The following is a 14,844-nucleotide window of genomic DNA, read 5'->3' as shown; positions in this document are numbered from 1 at the left end:
TGTCACAGCGTTTGCTAAGCTACTACAAAAGGATGTGGGGAAAAAAAAAAAAAAAAGTGCAACATATCTTGGGAAGATGTGTATATTCTTGAAAGAAATGTGACAAATAGTTTGGTTGTCTATCTATCTCTCTCTCTCTCTCTCTCTCTCTCTCTCTCTCTCTCTCTCTCTCTCTCTCTCTCTCTCTCTCTCTATCTATATATATATATATATATATATATATATATATATATATATATATAATATAATCAATTTTTTTCACCAAAAATGGTTTAGAGAGAATTATTTCTTAACTTGGAAGTCCTCTAAACTTTGGATGAGATTTTTTTTTTTTTTTTTTTTTTTTTTTATATTAACCCATCTTCACATTAGCATAGGACATTATGTGCTATTGTAAATAAATCTAATACAGTATTTGCTTTACCAATACGTTATGTTCCACAATATACTCACATTCCAGAGGAGCCTTTTTGAGCCATGCTAAATATTTCCAATTAGATTTGTGAAGCAGATATATGTGGTATCATGTTATGATGAAGCAGAATTTGTGAGTTGCTTTTAAAAATCATGACTTGAGGTGTGCAACTGTAATTTATACCCCCTCTGCAACTGTGGCAACTTTGTAGAGAACAAACCATAGAACACTATCAAATATACTGTATTTTTTAAAATGTAGAAACATACTGCATTGTGTTGAGCAGTAAATGCTATGCTAATGATATGTTGCTAGCACCAACGCAGCACACTAGCAAAAAAAAAAAAAAAAAAAAAAAAAAATGTTTAACAAGAATTCAGCAATGTGGAAGACAAATTGGAAGATATTGAGTTCCCTTATTTGTGAAAATGCAGAAATTCACCAAAGGTAACAGGATAAAGGAATACATCTGATTAGGCTGAGCTAGAGGTCATATGCTAAATTTGAATGAGCCTTCTCACTGATAGAATATCTTTAATATTTCCTACCTACTTGGTGTGGCACGATGGCTTGTGTGCTGACGGGTATTTTAACATCATCCATACTGTAAAATAAGGCTAAACCATACAGTAAAACAATAATAATAATAATACAAAATACACATAGGGTCTGGGTGTACCCCATCACACACACACACACACACACACACACACACACACACACACACACACACACACCTTGTGCATAGCACACATGGCCTCGAGGCCACCTCCCCCTTAAAAGTCAAACTGTCTTGATCAGGGTTGGGTCAGGAACAGAGGCATCACTTGGCCCACGGGCGGCAATGTTTTATGTGGTAATGCTGTCAGCGGAAATGCTGACAACTCCAAGACTGGCTCCTTAAGCCGGGGCAATTCCGACAGCAGAAATGCTGCTAGTGGTAATACTGGCAGTGGCAATGCCAACAGCGGTAAAGCTCCTCCAGCATAGGCGGTTCTGGCAGTGGAGCCAATCCCATATGTGCAGTCAGGTAACACCATGGTTGCAATGTCTAGGAGGGACGTCGGGTGATGTTGCTGCTCCCTGGTTTCACATTGTTCCCCATCTCTGGCCCACAACGAGCCGATCACTATTGGGAGGGCCTCCCCTTATGGTCCATCAGCCTGTCAAAGATCCTCTTCTGATGAGCATGCCACCGTTTTGTATCCTCATCCTCCTTCTCTAATAACAAAAAATAATTAAAAAAAACACACACAAAAAAAAAAAAAAAAAAACTTGCAGTACTGTTCCTGGCCTGAGTCTGTGGAAATGCTTTTCCCCACTTCTGGACACCATATTTGACATGATGGCTTGTGTGATGACATCAGACTATAAAGTAATTGACACTCAGTTAGCACTGGGGTATCTAAGCGCTGCTGCATATTTAATAATAATAAATAAAAGGTTTTAACAAACACAAAACAAAACGACACAGTGGCCAAAATAAACAGACAAACAGACACAGAACAAAACAAACAAGTATTGTGCTGGTGTATACCCAGCATGTGTAGCAATTGCTTATTTCTCTCAGTTTCTTTCTACTCACGACTCCCATTCTGCCTTTAAACACAGGAACCTCAATCAGCCAAAGCTGCAGGTTTATATACATGTAACCGTCTCCAAAATAGTGACAAATTAATCAGTCTGGAGACGGTCACATTCTACACGAGTTTTAGCATGTATGGGGAATTTTAATCCATGCTGTAAAATAATGAATAAAACATTGTGTTTTTACACACTAAACCATAGAGTGAAACAATAATAATACAAAATACACAGATGAGCGAGGTGTACCCCGTCACACTTGGCTATATGTAGTTTTGCTTTTATGTTATTGCATTATGTGAAAAATAGTTTATTCGTGACGATCCTCCTCTGCCTTCTGTAACACTGGGCAATTTACTGCACCCTTGTTCTCCCAAATAGTGCAGGTGATAACCAGCCCTTGTTGGGTGTAGGTGTGCCTGAAGTGTAAAATTAACCTGTTCTTTTTTATTTTAGGTTCCAGAGGGTCATCACATTTTAGAGTATTTAAAAAATGTGGGTCCGCCCATACAATCTCTCTAGGGAACTAACCCTTTTACAATATCTGTGTCCTGCAATAGGATGAGGTCAAAAGGGGGCCATCATGATTAAACATTCTTAGGGGCGCTTCAAACAAAAAATCCCATGTGTGAACTAATTTTGAAAGCTTCAGATATATTTAACACAAATTACTTGTGAAATGTGCATGCAAAGGCTCTACGTGAGAATGTCATGCTTAAGCACAATAATATACATAACATACACCTGAATGATAACTATAAACCCATATCTTGGAGGTGGTTTGTATTGCTTGGAGACGGGTCATTTGTTACCCATTTCACCCCACACAGTTTACTAAATATAGAGTTGTCAGTGCTTCACATAATTGTATTGAGCAAGTCATCTCAAAAGTGCAGAAATACCTCAAATGTATTACAATTACTACCTAACAGAACAAAAAAAAAAAAAAAAAAAAAAAGTGTTGCTCATTAAAAAACATCTGTGTTAAAACCCATATACAATAATACATTTTCACCTTTGATAATGTACATAAATCTTATTTCAGTGTTTAAACTTAACCTTGAAAAGGTAACTAAATTAACAATAAAAAGAGGTGGCTAGAGGAAAACAGGTCCTGTCATCATTGTAAAAGTTTATTAGTTTATATTTACAGTGTTTCATAATGCTTGTATTGTGCTTTCCTACACTTTGCTATGCGTTTAGCACGGTATAACACATTACATTTTATAGGGGCAGCATATCAGTGAAAAAATATAAAGAACATTGTTAGTAAAAGACATAAAAATACTACCCACATATTATGTGAGCGTAATGTGAGTATATTGGATTGATTTATTATTATTATTATTATTATTATTATTATTATTATTATTATTATTATTATAAACAGCTACAGCTTATTATTCTTAAATACAACTTTTAAAAAGGTTTTTCCCGTCTGTTCATTACATTTGCTGTAGCTAACTTCCGTAATGCTTTTTAAAATTGTGGGTTCAAGTTCAACAAAAATAAACTTCATGAACCAAATACAGTATGGTTCACATTTCCTATAGGCATTGTGTGTGTATATATATATATATATATATATATATATATATATATATATATATATATATATATACATACATACACACAATGCCTATAGAAAGTCTACACCCCCTTGAACTTTTTTCACATTTTGTTGTGTCAGTGCCTCAGAATTTCGTGCATTTAAATGAGGATTTTTTTGTGCAGACTTTCTATAGGCACTGTATATATTCAGCACACACCTCTTCTCTGCTTCAAAGAGTCTTATTAATGACAAAATAGCACCCTGCAAACATCTTGAATGCCAATTCTTCATTGTGTGACTAGTTTAGGGTATACAGCTATAGCCAAAAATGTTGCATTGCCCTATAGCATTTATTAACATATTTATTAACATATTGAAATGTCATACCGCTTTGTAGTTTTCCACATACAGTTCTTAACTGTAATACTGTACTACTTATTAAGGCTTTCGGTAGACTTTTGTGATATAATTTTGCTGTGTCTTTGATTACATGATGTTAATAAAAGATATATAAATGAAGCTACATATCCCTACTGCAAGTCAGTTTCAGTCCCCAGGAAAAAATACTGTAGATCTAAATATCTAAAAGTAATTACTGGTGTTTTACAAGAAACAATGTAAAAAATGATATACTCGGATAAGTAGATTTCCACCCACAAACACTTTAAAGGAACTGAACAAGGAATGGTTTCTTCAGAACAATTCAAACACCTTGCAGTTTTGTCATATCACCTTATCTGTTAATTGTGGCTCTATTAACAGTGTGAAGGCAGGTGCGTTTAACAAATTGTCTAATCCCAGTATAAACAAAATACACACAGTATTGGAAGACAGGTTTAGAACTGTATCTGTTCCTCTTCAATAAGTACTGTTTGCTCTTTACCAAGAGGAAACACTGGATACACAGAAAAGACCACAGTGCCATCTAGTAGTAAGTTTATGGTATAACTATAGCTATGTAATTATATTCTGAGTGCTGTTTTTCGTAAAACGCAATCACGTGACACTGTGAGCATTAATAATATATATATATATATATATATATATCTATATATAGATATATATATATATATAAGCTGTACCAAATTGCAAAACACAGTAAATTTGCAGGCCATTTAAACCATCTAGTAGTTTGATTGATCATAACTTATCATGAATAGGAATATATTTAGCTAGTTCTTTATGATCTCAGTTTTTTCTTAAAAAAGAATATGTTGTGTTAACAATTATTATTAATTATATATTATTATAATATTAATTAAATTATAATAATAATAATAATAAGTAGTAGTAGTAGTAGTAGTCGTAGTAGTTTCCTTGAGCAAAAACAGACCATGAAGGTGTCATCTACTATACTACATGTAGCGGCAGGGACTCGGATCCCAGGGTGGCATATTGACAAGCCGTTTTTTTTACAAGGAGGGTGAAAGCATGTCCTTCTACTCCCTTTGGAATGTATGGAATCTGGACTGTCATTCCGAGTGTAGAGAAGGCTTAACTTTAGAACAGTATAATAAACAGACAAGGAAATAGGCCTTCTATTTTTGTGGGCCACAGTAGCATTAACCCTTTTGATAGCTATTTTAGACCCACATGTAAGATTAGGAGTTAAACAACTATTGTGTTGCACCCTGTTCACGTTATTAACATTAACACTGTGGTATGGTGTTGAACATCTTTTGGGTCTGCATGTGTTATTGTTGTTATTTAAATTTTTATTACGCATATGCAAATATTTCAAATACAATGCTAAAGATAAACTCCTGGTACCAGTCCTGTAGGGTTTGAGCTGCAGCACATTAAATTATTAGGTACCATGCAGTATCGCTCTACTAGGTGGTTTTGTCTTGTGTTGTGTGTACCCCATCACTGGTGATTTCTGCAGTGCAGGGGTGTGTCTGTCTTTTTGTTTGTTTATAAAATAAATACATAAATAATATAAACAAATAAAATAAAACATTTTAAAAAATCATGAGTAGACAAGCTCCACAGCCCCCCAGAAAGTGTGCACAGGTGGCTGCAAGTAATGGGGGATGTTCGTCCCCATTGAAACCCTCACAGGGCCGGGTAGCAGGGTCATTCTGTCAAATGTGCCACCTTTTCTGCAGGATCCACACTCACCAGTTCCTCCCGCTGAGACACCACATGATGGGAGCCCCTCCAACCCCCAGAGGGCAGGAGTCACCAGTAGGAAGCCCTGTACTTCCCACTTATCCCAAGAGGAGCTGGGCTTAGGATGGATGGTCCTGCACTGAGCCATTGCGTCAAGGGAGCTCCCGTGTCACTGTTGACTCGGACGCCACATGCCATTTCTGCAGTCAGTCCGCGTCGGTGTTCCATTTTTTTCTGCGCCAGACTGCAGCCATTCTGGCTGCATTTTCCACCCACACTCCATATTTTTGAGCACCCTGTTCATGGCTCCATCAAGGCTAGAGACCACCTAGTGAATCAACTCCTGGGTCTTGATAGACTGGCCATCTACAAGACCAGGAAGTGTAAGATTGTCGGGGAGGGTCTTTTTGATTGTAGAGCCGTGATTAGGGCCCTGATCCAGTGCCAGGTTCTTTTAGAGCATGCCCATGCAGTCTGCTGGTGACATGATGGCCTTGTTGACCAGTGGGCTCTAAATGGCATGCTCTGTACCACTCAATTATGAACCCGCCTGGAGAAGCAAAGGAAGCAGAAAGTAACATAGCAAACAACAACCATAACAAGAAAAGTTTCTTTGAGACTATTTGTTGTATTTATTTTCAACCCTGGAAGATATAACAAACCCCAATGGGGAATGTGTTGAGTGACCTTTGCTTTGATCTCCTATGCAATACCTTCTTGCAGGGGAATGAGTTCTGATACATTGGGGGAAGCAAATGTATCAACATTCTTTAGGAGGGGAAATGGGTCTGTTGGTGCTTCCAGTAAAACAATTCCTTTTTTGGTTTGTGATCTTTTCTGTCAATGGTGACCCATACAACCGCCCACTGTTGCAAATATTAGCAACAACATGTCTATTTAGCTTATAGAGAAAGTGTCAAAAAGAGAGGATGGGAAATGTAGAGTGGACAAAGGATAACATTTGGAAGAATGGAATAAACAGATTGTGAAAACGTGATTGTAGATCACTGCAACTTTAATGTATAAATTGATGTCCCAAGAAAATTTCCTGAAAATCTAAGGTCTGGTTTATAATAGCCTTGAAAACTAAACAGGACGAGAATCCCAGTGGGTTTGCACGTCGGCAGCTGTAATGTACTTAGCACATTGCATTAGAGTGTGTGCAAATCACATCTCAGAACAGACCACCAATCTATTTTACAGCTTGTCAGAATTATGGAACAGGATAACCAGATAACCCTGATTTGTAAATTGGCGGTGTCAAAGTTAAATAATATTTATAATTAATTAAGTCCTCAGACCACTTGTTAATTTAAAGCTATATGATTACATTTTTAGTGTTTCTGAATCTCTTAGTAATGTTTTCGTGTGCTAGGGAAAAAAAAAAAAAAAAAAAAACAACAATGTAAATATCTGCAATATATAGCATTTGATAGAGGTCTGATTGTAGGCAATTCCTTGACAGATTTTTTTGCATTCAGGCTGATGATACTGGAAGTGTAGAAGTAAACAAATAAACAAAAAAAAAAAAGTAATGCAGTGAATAAAATCTACCTTTTATGTCTGAAAATTGCATTGCTAGTAAATAATGTCTTAAACAATATACTTGCAAACACTGGAGGGCACACTTTATAAGAAATAAGTACAGGACATATAAACCTCAAACATTTAAATAATATACATGGACAAACACTGAACTGAGATTTGAACATAAAAAAGGAGAATAGAAGCATTTTGTTTGAAAAATCTAAGGTGTCTAAACAGGAAATTTAGTTCAATAAACAGTGGCTCTCAAAAGTTTTCACCCCCCTTGGACTTTTCCACATTTTATTGTTACAACATGGAATCAAAATGAATTTAATTAGGAGTTTTTGACATTGATCAACACAAAAAAAGTCTATAATGCCAAAGTGAAAAACAAAATCTACAAATTGTTCTAAATAAATTACAAATAGAAAACAGAAAATAATTGATTGCATAAGTATTCAGCCCCTTGAGTCAGTATTTGGTAGAGACACCTTTGGCAGCAATTACAGCCATGAGTCTATTTGGATAAGTGTCTACCAGCTTTGCACATCTGGACACTGCAATTGTTTGCCCATTCTTCAAAATTCCTCAAGTTCCGTCAAGTTGGACGAGGACCTTTGGTGAACAGCAATTTTCAGCTCTTTCCACATATTCTCAATTGGATTGAGTTCCAGGCTTTGACACTCCAGGAGATTGACCTTTTTGTTTTTAAGCCACTCCAGTGTGGCTTTGGCTGTATTTTTGGGGTCATTGTCCTGCTGGAAGATGAATCTTCACCCAAGTCCCAGGTCTCTTGCAGACGTCAGCAGGTTTTCCTCCAGGATTTCTCTGCACTTTGCTGCATCTATTTTGCCCTCTATCTTCACGAGCTTTCCTGGCCCTGACGCAGAGAAGCATCCCCATAGTATGATGCTGCCACCACCATGCTTCACGGTAGGGATGATGATGTGTGGTGTTAGGTTTGCGCCAAACATAGAACTTAGCGGTGAGGCCAAAAAGCTCTATATTCATCTCTTCAGACCAAATAATCTTGTTCCATTTGGTCTCAGAGTCTCCCATATGCCTTCTGGCAAACTCTGTCTGAGATTTGATGTGAGATTTTTTTCAACAATGGCTTTCTTTTTGCCACTCTACCGTAAAGGCCAGTTTTGTGAAGCACCCGGGCTATTGTTGCCGTATGCACAGTGTCTCCCAGCTCAACCGTGGAAGACTGTAACTCCTTTAGAATTGCCATAGGCCTCTTGGTGGCCTCCTTGACTAGTGTCCTCGCCCAGATATTCAGTTTTTGAGGACAGCCTATTCTAGAAAGATTGATACTTGTGCCATATTCTCTCCATTTTTTAATAATGGACTTTACTGTGCTCCAGGGAATATTCAATGCCTTGGAAATATTCTTATATCCTACCCCTGCAGGATTGGTGCTTTTGAAGAACTTTATTCCAGATTTGCTTTGAATGTTCCTTCGTCTTCATGATGTAGTTTTTGTTAGGAAATGTACAAACCAACAGTGCAACCTCCCAGACAGAGGTGTATTTAACCTGAAATCATGTGAAACACCTTAACTGCACACAGGTGGACTTCATTCAACTAATTACACCGTGTAACAATTTTTTTTTTTTTTTTGTTCCTGGGTAGTAAGTGTTATTTCCTAATTGCTTATGCCTCAAAAGTATAGAAAATGGCTATTATTCCCCGCAAACTTTGCTTTTGTGACCAGGACAGTGATATTTCAAAATATCACTATTTCCAATGGGAAAACGGGCAAATGTGTGTCTTTTCGTTCACATAAAGTCAGAAAAAAACAACATATGAATCCAAATTAACATGTATTTATACGAAAGTAATACAAAAATGACTACAAAAGATTTAGAAGTGAGTAGTTTTTCGAGAATTACGATTATACTGTATTTTCACTTTGACATTATGGACTTTTTTGTGTTGATCAGTGGCAAAAACTCCTAATTAAATCCCTTTTGATTCCATGTTGTAACACAATAAAATGTGGAATAAAGGGGGGTGAATACTTTTGAGAGCCACTGTAAACTTAGGTTTTTCATAGAAGGCAGAATCAGAATATGGTGCTGTGTTTTAGTTGAGGCTATTGAACACCAGGCAACTTTTAGGAAATGGTTTATGGTAACTTTTGAAGCACCGTACTAAAATTCCCATTTTCAAGCCATTTTCATGATGTGCAAAGCTCAAGAAACATACTCCAAACTTTCTTGATTTCAGCAACTTGGTGAATAATCTAAAAGAGGTTTCCAGAAAAGTTGCTTAGTGTTCCATGACATTAACAGGAATGCTTATACTGTTTTCATAAGGTATTTCATTGGCATGTTGTTGAGATGCAGTTACTTATAAAGGTAGCACTAGCAAGTATAGCTTTAACCATTATTACCAATAAGGGGCTTAGAGGCACAATACTACACTGACCAGCCAATATTACAGAAGGGTCCTAACATGGTGTTGAACAATGTGCTTGGAGCTCCATGTCCAAGTGGAAACAGGTGTGTCTTTTCCAGTATTGAAGGTTTCTGTGATTTGGGTCACAGATGCATGTTAACTGCTTGTCACAATACATTGCACACATGTGAAGACTCAATAGGTCATGACCCATTTGTGACCAGGGATTTGCTTTCCGGTGTTGGCTTTTGCAAATGTTGCCTTTCCAGAAACACCTAAAAGACTTTTGTGATGGAGATGTTGGTCAATACAGCCACTTAGTTGAGGGACGAGCCAGTTCCATAGACCACTATCATGACCCTTGTGAAGCCACTGAGATCCTTCAGCTTTGTTGTTACTGTTGCTGAATAGTGACTCTCAGACAACTTATATTGGTCTTCAGAGGATTTTCTCGCATTAATTGCATTCTCTTGGCATGGCAGCAAGTCATGCAAATAACGACAGTTTTTCCAGGATTACAATCTGTCACCACACTGAAAGTAGCTTTTTCAGGACGGAGATTAACACCACTACAGATTAAATGTAATGAATAAACACAGAAGTAATTAAAAAAAGTATTTATTAATGTTCAGGACAGCAAATGCCATTACACAAGTTGTAGTATAAAATTAGAATTAAAAACAAGAATTTGCTACTAGACATTGATAAACATACTAAAAATGATCAGTCGATGACGTGGTAATTCACAAAGTAACAAAAGCAAGGTTTTAAGCACAATTCCATGCATAGAATAAATCTGTTTTTTAATGTAATTTCAGCATGTACAGTAAGCTTACTTCAGAAAGAATTATTAACCTACACTACCATTAGTCCAAAGAAAAATTTAAATATGCAGCAATGAGATAGAAATTAGTAAAATTGCATCTAATAATACACATTATTATTGACTTATTTCTAGAGAAGTATTGCTACAAAGAGTTTCAGATGTTCTTTTTGCCACAATAAAATTAAAATACAATGAAACAAACCACTGGATAATGAAAATAAAATCTTCATAAAGCAGTAGCATGATGGTAAATTGTAGGACTTAAATGTATTTACTGGCACATCAATACTTTATGAATATATCCAATTGTGATACTTTAAATGTAAAACCAGAAATGAAGTTACAAAAAGTAGTAGAGATTACAGTAAATTACTTAGAAAATTGTGACACTGATCCCCAGTTAGATTTTTGTGTAAACCTTTATAGATCCATCATAGGAGACGTTTGTAGACTTTTGGCACCCAGAATTTCCCATAACTTCTTGGTCATTTTTTTGTTTTGTTTTGTTTTCTCGGTCATGCATGCAATTCTTTTTCAGTCCTGCAAAGTTGCATGTCAATGAAAATGGTTGCACGTGCTGAGCAGTTTAGTTTTACCTTTCACAACGTTTGAGTTTTTGCATTTCCATTTCACCTATCATTGGCAAGTAAAATTCCAAAACATATCCAAAACTCTAGCCAATGTAATACTTAACAAAATAAGTTTATCATTAAAGTTCAACGTGATTATGTAACAAAGCCATGGATGAAGTGGAACAACAATGTGTTGTTTATAATTGAACCATATAGTACTGTTACAAATGTCCTAGCCCTGGTTAATCACACTCTTCTGTCTCAAGCATTTTCGTTTTCTGCAATCGTTTTTGCATGAAAACAGAGGAATGCAAAAAGTAACCATGTCAATCCTCAGATGGGTTGTAATGCTCTGTGAGTCAATTTTATTAGCTGTATCACTGCCAAAAGAGAACCAAGTTATTTCTTTAACTATTTACTTGTTCAATTGTTCAGTATCTTGGGATTCATAGAATTAGCATGATTTTTGACTCCAGCCATTTTGTTTATTAAAAAAGCTAAAAAGACTAATGTATTCTAGCAAACTCAATATATGGTGTAGGTTTTTGTTTTTTTAAAAAACATGCACCAAAAGCGACAATCCTGTATGTTCTTCTACATAGTATTCCACCATGTATTTGTGGTGCAATTTTGTTGAGCATTTAATTAAGGTAAAATATGGCTATTAAAATGTGAAGTGTAAAAAGAAATAAAATACAAAAAATATCAGTAAAATGCTAAGCATAATTTAAAGCAGTGTTCTAAATTAAATAGTATATACCAAAACCGAAGAAAAGCAAATCATGAAAAATGCCAGCAACTTACAATAAGAAATCTTCTGTCTCCATGTTGTATTTACTAAAACCATTTCAAAAGATGAGCTGAAGCTACAAGATGTGCTCGATAATCAGTGCATGATTAGAAAGCAACATAAAACAATGCATGTATCAATATAAATACCAATGTGCTTATTCCTTGGCTGCAAATGAAAACTTGAATGAGCTGTATCACTATACTTTACAGAACCTAATATTATTATCCAAGTGCCAAAGCATGAGTAGTAGCATGTGACCAAGTGCAGTAAAGATCTCAACAGAACACTCATGATCTCACACATTTGCTTTTGTTTTTTTTGTTTTTGTTTTTTCTAAAAAGCAACAGAGTGGATGGACAATTGGACATTCCATCTAAATAGATTCTATCAATGACTGACTTGTTTCAGAAACATTTACTGAAGTTAAAAAAAAAAAAAAAAAAAAAAACAAACAAAAAAATAAATTTATATATTCAAAACTAAAAAGCCTGGAACAGTGAAAAGATCACAGCACAGTTAAAACAGTTTAATAGTTTACTGTTAATGTTAACTATAAAGAGAAAGTAATTAACCTCATTATTTTTTTCTTCTTGTTCACCTTGAACAAACAGGAAGACATGTATTTATCTGTGAGCAACGCAATTAACTATTCTATAACAATAAAATCAACTTTATGAAAATAGTGCCAGTGAATCTGCAATGCTGCAAACAATGGACTGCCTTTAGTGTATAAAATGTGAGAGAAATTTCATAGTAACATCTAGTAAAGCTTAAGCAAAAGTTACCTTATCACCAATTCACAATATCAGGAAAGCAAGATCAGCACTGCTGATGCTCTGTTCTGTCTGGGTCTCTTAAAAACCAGAAGAATGCAGGTATTAGTCTTATAAAAGTATCACTGAATAAATTTAAACTGTGGCTTAGCCATGCATATGTAATCATGGCACTTATCATGGAACCTAAGAATAGAAAAAAGCAACATTGAGTATGAGGCAAGTATAGCTGTCTAAGTTCAACATACATTGGTGTACATGTATATGATTTTTGTACTGAATTATACATTTTTGATATGTTTGTGATCTTTAAGTTGATGACTGTAATTGCTCACCTTTGGATACAACTGCAATATTAAAGTGTTGAACACAAGATCATGGCAACTTTTTCAATCTAATCTAATCTTAATACCAACACCCATTGGTGTTTTCCACATGAGGTGATATATTTGCTTCTTGTTACCAACCACTAAATACAAAAAAACACAATGGTGTTAATAATGGCAGTAGATAGCTCGTTAGCAACTGTTTAGTTCATAAATCAAATCCATTGTGTGAATTTGTATTCAGCATATATTTCAAGCATATTTTATAGAGGCTATGTTGAACAGGTGTCAAGTATCCTAACCAAATCTTGCTTCATACATGTATGCCAGTGTATGCCTTTTCATACATCTGTGTGAAATAGAAGTACTCCTGCCCACATCACAGGATAAACTGTTAAAAAGTGATCTTCCTGAGACTTGAAAGATGTGTATTCATTAGGTAAGCACCATATCCAGCCTGGCTAGTCAAGTGTCAGAAGATCAGTAATTTGGCCCTTTCCTGAAGGGATCCCTTCCCATCATTACGCTATAACACAAAGATGGGTCACACATTCCAGGCTCCCCAGGGGCCCCCGGTATTCCAGGCTTCCCTTGGTCCCCATTGTGTCCTATGGGACCAGGCTTTCCTGGATAGCCTTCTTTGCTAATTCCAGGTGGACCAATTGGACCTAGGGGTAAAAAAAAAAAAAAAAAAAAACATTCACTAATTACTGTTAAAAAAACCACAATGCATCTGTTATCCAATATTTTTTATTTTTGAGTAGCAACATTTAATTTGATTTCTCTAACTCTCATCAATGATGACTCAACTCAAACCAAATAGATATAGCTCCACCCATGACATGTAGATATTTTTTTTTTTCCAAAATGCAAAATCTCCTGTTTCAGCACTTCTGAAATATAACTTATGAAATATAATTTATATTGTGTAATCTGTTGGCTTGTTGTTCTCAACAACAAACTTGTTATTTTTATTCAGAAGGAAAAAATAGGAATTTGAATTGTGATGTGCTTATGGGTATATATTAAATTGGAACCACAGGTGAAAGTAGCTTCACTATATTGCAACAAAGGCCAGTCAGACTAATTGGAAACATAGTTGCATTTCTGAAAGGAGAAACTGCCTCTTAATCAAATATGTAATCATAAAACTATAGTATATATATATAGTATATATATATATATATATATATATATATATATATATATATATAGGTATCTATAGTAAGTATTCAACCCCTCACCCCCCTTGGATGTTTTCACAGTTTGTTCTGTTACAACCTGAAATCTTGATGCATTTAAATTGAATTTTTATTCCTTTCATTTACACAACCTACTCAACACTTTGAAGAGGCAAGATAATTTTTATTGCGAAACAACAGTTAATGAAAAAAAAAACTGAAATGTCTTGGTTAGATAAGCATTCACCCACTTGAATCAATAATTGGTAGAACTACCTTTGGCAGCAATTACAGCTGTTAGTCTTTTGGGGTAAGTCTCTACCGGGTTTGCAATATTCATCTATTCTTCTTGGCAAAATTGTTCAAGTTCTGTCAAGTTGGATAGGGATTGTTGGTGGACAGCAATCTTCAAGTCTTGCCACAGATTCTCAACCGGATTCAAGTCCAGGCTTTGACTGGGCCACTCTAGGACATTCACTTTCTTGTTTTTAAGCCATTCCAGTGTCGCTTTGGCTGTGTTCTTGGGGTCATTGGCCTGCGGAAAGATGAATCTCCATCCCAGTCTTAGGTCTTTTGTAGACTACAGCAGGTTTTCCTCAAGGATTTGCCTGTATTTAGCTCCATCCTTTTTGCCCTCTACCCTGACAAGCTTCCCAGTCCCTGCTGATGAAAAGCATCCCTATAGGATGATGCTGCCACCACCATGCTGCACAGTAGGAATGGTGTTACCCGGGTGATGTGCTGTATTGGGTTTGCGCCAGAAATAATGCTTTGCATTTA

At 35.9% G+C, this 14,844-nt stretch overlaps 1 protein-coding gene across 1 annotated transcript in view; it reads right to left on the bottom strand.

Annotated features, from left to right (window-relative positions):
* Positions 1–10,195: 10,195 nt before the first annotated feature.
* The window catches only part of LOC121316384 (collagen alpha-1(XXI) chain-like), a 90,121-nt gene continuing 85,472 nt past the window's right edge, over positions 10,196–14,844 (bottom strand). The window contains exon 31 of the mRNA XM_041251462.1: positions 10,196–13,551. Within this exon, the coding sequence (XP_041107396.1) occupies positions 13,364–13,551 (188 nt within the window). The 3' untranslated portion in view covers positions 10,196–13,363. The remainder of the gene's footprint in view (positions 13,552–14,844) is intronic.

The sequence above is a fragment of the Polyodon spathula genome, chromosome 5 (genome assembly GCF_017654505.1).
Source record: "Polyodon spathula isolate WHYD16114869_AA chromosome 5, ASM1765450v1, whole genome shotgun sequence".
Lineage (NCBI taxonomy): Eukaryota > Metazoa > Chordata > Actinopteri > Acipenseriformes > Polyodontidae > Polyodon > Polyodon spathula.
This window is presented reverse-complemented; position numbering and strand designations above follow the sequence as displayed.